The 6,251-nt window shown below is 40.2% G+C and overlaps 1 protein-coding gene across 1 annotated transcript in view; it reads left to right on the forward strand.

Moving 5' to 3' along the window:
- The window catches only part of CDK13 (cyclin dependent kinase 13), a 42,116-nt gene extending 36,240 nt beyond the window's left edge, over positions 1-5,876 (forward strand). Inside the window, exons 14-15 of the mRNA XM_026843826.1 lie at positions 2,783-3,343; positions 4,415-5,876. Coding sequence (XP_026699627.1) covers positions 2,783-3,343; positions 4,415-5,271 — 1,418 coding nt within the window. The 3' untranslated portion in view covers positions 5,272-5,876. The remainder of the gene's footprint in view (positions 1-2,782; positions 3,344-4,414) is intronic.
- Positions 5,877-6,251: the final 375 nt, after the last annotated feature.

A 6,251-nucleotide genomic window follows, 5' to 3' on the forward strand; every position in this document is an offset into this window, starting at 1 on the left:
CTTGTCAGAGGAACTACCTTGCTCTGTATTTTGAGGGGATTCTGTCTTTCTCTTCTATAATTATTCAGTAATCCCAAAACCCAGCTGCTATTCTAAGTTCCTCACAATCTCCATAGGTTGGAGGAGCTTTATTGGTTTTGATAAACTGATCAGAAGGCAGATTTTAGGACAATCAAAACTTCAGATGAAAGAGTTTCCTTTTGCATGTTACATCAGTCTTCAGCTTTTCAAGTTGTTGGGGCTGAACCAAATTGTAAAAAAAAAAGCCCAAACAAAACGACCAAAACCAAAAAACACCAAAAAACCCCTCCCAAAACTTGATATAACAAGAAGCAGATACTTCTGTAGATTGCACAGCCTATAATTCTGAAACTTAACTAAAGTATCTTGTTTGGAGACCAATTTTATGAATATAATACAAAGAGGAAGGTAATGGTGTCCTCTGTGGACACCATTTGAGATACCCAGAAGTTTGGGGATAGTTCCCTCATAATATGTAGAAATATAGAAAGTAACAATACCAAATGACAAGTTTAATTTAGACCATTTTTATTGTGCCTTTGCACATAAATCTTACGACGCTGATACAGGAGATCAGCTGAAGAAAAACAGTAAATGCATTCATAGGCCCTGAAAATTCTTTAATACTAACCATCTTGAATCAACTCTTCATTTAACAACAGAGTAGAGCTCCAAAGACTCTGTGCAGAGTTATACAGAAAAAAGTTCTTTTGATCATATTTTATTACAATTTATTGCCTCTTGCTCCTGTTCATCCTGTTTCTCACTGTAAGCCAGCTGTGAGCTTCTGCCACTCCTTATGTTTAGGCTAAAGATTTGGCAGCATTTTCAAGCATGACTTTCTGTAGCCCTTAAATTCCACCCCCCCACCCCCCAAATGAAAACTGTACGGAAGTTTAAAGAGTCCAAAGGACACCAGTTAATTGTTTGTGCTTTTATAACTGGCAACCTGATGAGATACTACTATATTTATTAGTCATCAATACTAACCATGCAAAATAAACTAGTCAAATGGAGAAGGAATAATTCAGACCTATAATGCCCTTTGCCTATATGTACTTAGAAGATATATCTAGGCAGAAACAAATACAGTTTAATTTTCAGTGGAACTTAGTTCAGCATAGAAGTGTTTTCTGTATTAAGCAAAAGACTTCTGTAAGCCATAATTCACCTGAGATATCATCAATAAGGCACACTAAAGAACTCCATGTACAAATGCATGCTTTAAACAAAACTGTTGCATTTGTTTCTGGACATCCCAAAGAAGAGGTTAAAACCACCTTGGATCAGTTGATAATGCTCTGACTCATGAATGGGACCCCTGGTTACTGCAGGTTAAAATTTAACAGGAACTATGTAGAGCTCAAAAATTATGTTCTGGTAGAAACTGCTAGATTTCCCAGAATAAGGTTTGCTCTTGGACTTGAAACTAAACAGAGAGTATGGAATAGGTAGATTAGTTTCCCTGCTTGGCATTTTTCTGCTGAATTTTCACTGAAAACCCGAGAGAAGTTTGAGTGTTGAGGATACCATCCTCAGATGTTAACAAAATCAACTGTTAAACATGACATCTGAGTGAGAGCCAGCAGTACAAGGCATTAGAAATGATTTTTTTTTTCTGTATTGGCAAATAAAAGGTGGTTTTATTTTGATATTTATCTAAATATATAAAAGCCTTGAAATCTCCAGATCCTGCTGGAGTAGGTTGCAAGTGCTTGTATCCTGGTGCACATCCACAAGTAGGGTAGTGGGCCGTGGGTTTTGCAGCTCTTCCCAGCTGTGCTGCTCTTCGTCTTGCAAGGCAAATACTTAATATTTTTGTGTGTGTGACCATTTTTTCAGGCATAGCTTTGAATATGCTATGAATTAATATGTTGGTGAATTAGCAGAATGGCAGGGATAGAAGAGGACAGAATGCATTCATGTTGATCTGGGTTAAAAAAAAAAATCAGGGCTCTGCCAGCAGAGTCACACACGCTCATTTTTTAACTACTTTCTTCTCTTAAGTCATCTACTCATAAGGCATGTTGAAATCCATGCTCCTTCACTTCTACTTTCAAAATAAACTACCATAATGAGTGTTTGAAACTAAGAAACTACTTTGATATTCTGACGTCCTTATTCATATTTACCTGCATCATCATAATCTCCTCTTATTTGTGGCAAACTCCATTTCATTGAAGAAATTGTATATCATCACAAACCTTCATTTTCCTGCTACTCAGTGACTGACTTCTTGTCCTTCAAACTCAGCACTTGCTTTTGCATTTATACCGCTAGCTTCTGGGTCACCTAGAGCCTGGTCACTTGAGCAGGTGTTAGAATCCAGATGCTGAATTAGAGTGGGCCAGAATATGACTGGAAATGCGTTTTGCAGATGGCCACTTTTTAACAGAGGGATGTGATATGTCAAAGATAGGAAATTTTGCGGGGATTGGAAATCATACAGCTGCCTAAAGCAGGTGGCCCTAAGCCCTGGCTTAGTTGTATTGTGGAAAATTGAGCTCCAGCTTGATGTTTCTCATATGTCCAAGTGTGTGTGTGCACCCTTGGAAGTTACTTTCTTTATATTGGATCTTACTAGTCCCATTTTCTATAGATGCTCCCCCAAAGGCAGTTAAGATGTAAAAGCATTCCATTTCTATGTTGTCCAAACTCATGCTTTGCCAGTTGTCTCAGCCATGCTAGATTAGTCTTTCTTTTGAGTTTCTGAAATATGCCAGTTCTAAATAATACTTAAAACCACCTTTTTTGTCTTTAGCAAAAACAAGCACTGGACAGCAGTTAAACCAGAATGAAGTGGCAATCCTGCTAAACCTCCTACAGTCTAAAACAAGTGTTAGTTTGGCACAGTTTGCCCAAGTGTTGAATATTAAGGTAAACCCAGAGACTCAGCAGCAACTAAATAAAATAAATCTTCCTGCTGGAATTTTGTCAGCAGGTGAAAAACAGTCAGAACAGCAGCAGCAGCCGCCGCCGCCTCCGCCACCACCACCGGAACAGGAGCCTCTAAAACAGCCGCCCGTCACGCAGCCCCCTGTACCACCTGCTCAGCTGAGTCAGCCTAAAGTTGAGACTGATGCTGCCCAGGCAGCTGTACAGAGTGCATTTGCTGTTCTGTTGTCTCAGTTAATAAAGGCTCAGCAAACAAAACAAAAAGATTTTGTGTTGGAGGAGAAGGAAAACGGATCAGGAAATGAAATGTCATTACAACTCAGGCAGCCTCCGGAGCCCAGCACGCCTGTGTCTGTCAGCCGGGACGACGTGGAATCTCCGGCACCGGGCTACCCACATCTGATCAAGTCATTATACACGTCTGCAGGTACTGAATGTCTTTATTGCTAACCTTGAGCAGTGGAGACGGAATAGTTTGGGGATAAAGAGTAAACATGTTAACCATACGAGTCTGTGTGAGTATAGGGGGAATGATTAAATTGATTTTCGTCACATTTTACGTCTGGATCGTAGAAAATTTGTGTCTTACTGGAACAGTACTGTGCAGACAAAGCAAAAGATGATCCCCACTCTTAAGAGGTACATAAGGGCTGGTAGTGAAACCCTTAAATTGATTGTTATTCTGGGGGTCTCTCAGTGGTGTTTGTGCTGAAGACAGTCTTCTATAGCAAATTCATAGATGGAATTTGCTGATTGTGACTAAGTGTTTCAGTAAAGACTGTTTTGGGGAGAGGAGCCTATTTTGTTTCTAATGCTGACTAGAGCAGTTCCTCAGTGTCAGATATTCTGTAAGTGTTTTCCCATAACTGTCAGTAACACACATGGTTGAAGGTTTCCATCGGGGTATAGTAGTGGCTTCCTTAGTCTTCTCACAGTTTAGAGCTCTGTTGTTAATCTTTTTGGATTGTTGTTTCAGTTTTACTATATGGTGGTTTGTGTAGAGCTCTCTGGTGGTTGCAGCTGTTGAAAGAAGTATTCTAAGTGGTTTGGGGTGCTTTTTGAGGCTAAAAAACCCACCACCCATAGAAACCTAACTTTTGCTGTTCCTTGATAGGGTGGCCTTTGTCCCTCAAGACTTTTATCCCTATTTGCAAATCGTTTCTGATCCGTCTTTGAGTTTTCTAGTGTTTATGTGTTGAGTTTTGGTTTGGTTTTGTTGGGTTTTTTTGTTTGGGTTTTTTTTTTTTTTAAAGGAACTGTTTCTCTTTAACTGCTTGCCTGGTGATCTTACTTTGAGGAGAAACCTGCATCACCCTCGTGACGCAAATGAGCTGTTGCCTTCTCCAAAATAATCTGTCCAACTACCGATAGATTTAACTTAGAAGTTAATGAGAATTGAAGTAATAAGCCTTTGTATTGTTCTAGGATAGAGTCCTTTCCTTCCTGGTATTGTCACTGTGTATTTGTATTCCAAAGCTTTTCTTTTTCATCTGCTTAGGTCAAGAGGATTTGGTTAGGCAGTCTGAGATGAGGCTTCTAAACCGAACACCTGAGCCAGAACGCCCTCGGATCTTGCCTCCAGACCAGCGTCCCCCAGAGCCACCGGAACCTCCGCCTCTCACTGATGAAGACCTTGATTATCGGACAGAGAACCAGCATTTGCCTATAACTAACTCTTCAGGAACAGATCCTCACGCGGGGGTGAAAGCAGCTCTTCTGCAGCTGCTCGCTCAGCACCAAGCTCAGGCGACAACGGAGGAGCCAGTCCAACCGAGTGTGGATTACCAGGCTAGGGACTCCTACGTACCGGGCCCAGACTACAAGGATAACTTTGGATCATCTTCCTTCTCGTCTGCCCATTATGGCAGTAGCGACGGAATAGGAAGCGGATCGTCGGGAGCGTTGGAAAGGAGGAGCTTCCTTGGGAACTCGGATATTCAGTCTTTGGATAACTACAGTACTGCTTCATCTCACTCTGGTGCTGCCCCTCCTCCGTCGGCCTTTTCAGAATCCTTTCCCAGCTCAGTAACTGGTTATGGAGACATTTACCTCAACCCTGGCCCCATGCTATTTAGTGGAGATAAAGACCATAGGTTCGAATACAGCCACGGCCCGATCCCGGTTCTGGGGAGCAGCAGTGACGCTTCCGCAGGGCCCGAGAACACGCACTCTTTGCCCACAAAGATGCACAACTATAGCTATGGAAGTAACTTACAGGAAAATCCCAGTGGCATCAGCCACCTGCATGGACAGACTTGGACTTCTCCTGCCCAAGGACCTGGCTATTCCCAAGGATACAGGGGACACATTAGCACATCTGCAGTGAGAGGGCGAGGCAGAGGATTACCATATTGAGTATCTGTTTTTCCTCAGGCACATCATTTTTATCTGGAAAAACTTTTTTTTTTCTCCTAGCTGCAGTTTAAAGCAGCAATTCAACAGACTTGAATAATGTTAATTCAACAGCTTTATTTTTATGTGGAAAAGGGTCTTGCATACAGTAGGAAAAATGAAAAATGCTTAAAACTCATGCTGTCTGAAAACTAGATAAATTAATTGTACATGTTCACAAACTCTAGTTCTGAATTTTATTTTGTATTTTGGCAGTTTTAAGTGGATGCTAAATTTAGGGACATCAGCTTTTTATGGCACTCTTTCAGATCTGCACTCTTTCAGATCTGAACTATGCACATTTGTGCTTTTTTTGTAAGTTTGGACCAACTTTTATGTAAAAAAAAATTTTACAACAATCAAAGCAGGGCACTGATTTATTTGGTATTTTTCTTTTTACAGAACTACCTTTAGTCAAAGGTCACTGTCAGTCTTTGCACTGCTTTCAGTGTTATTGTGGAAGGTGTACTTTGTGCTCATTTCAGATAATAAAACACAACCTTTCTCTTGATGCAAAATTTTATAAATATTTGGTCAATGTTTTTTTTTTCTTTCAAGAAAAAAAAAAAGTGGATGTTGTGGTAAAATGTTCTCTCCATCTCCCAGGCTTGTTTATATAAAAACTGTTTTACTTGAATGGTAAGTGCCTTAACATGTAAGCTTAAGGTCTGCAAAAATTGGAAAGTACTTTATAGATTGACACGAAAATAATACCTAAACCTAGGTAGTTAACGTGGAAATTCAGATAATAATAGGCAAGTCAGATAGGTTATAACTTTGTGCTATTTACTTCAGGTGGGCCAGTTATTTAGAGACCTAATTTTATTTTGATGAAATAATTTCCAAATTGAACTTTGAGAAACATTGAAAGTGAGGAGAAGAATGAAGAGTGTAGTTCTTTCTCAGCTCCCTCTTGGAGTTGTAGTGTTTTAGTTCCTCTGTCA

This window comes from Athene cunicularia, assembly GCF_003259725.1.
Source record: "Athene cunicularia isolate RWA chromosome 2 unlocalized genomic scaffold, athCun1 chr2_part2, whole genome shotgun sequence".
NCBI lineage: Eukaryota > Metazoa > Chordata > Aves > Strigiformes > Strigidae > Athene > Athene cunicularia.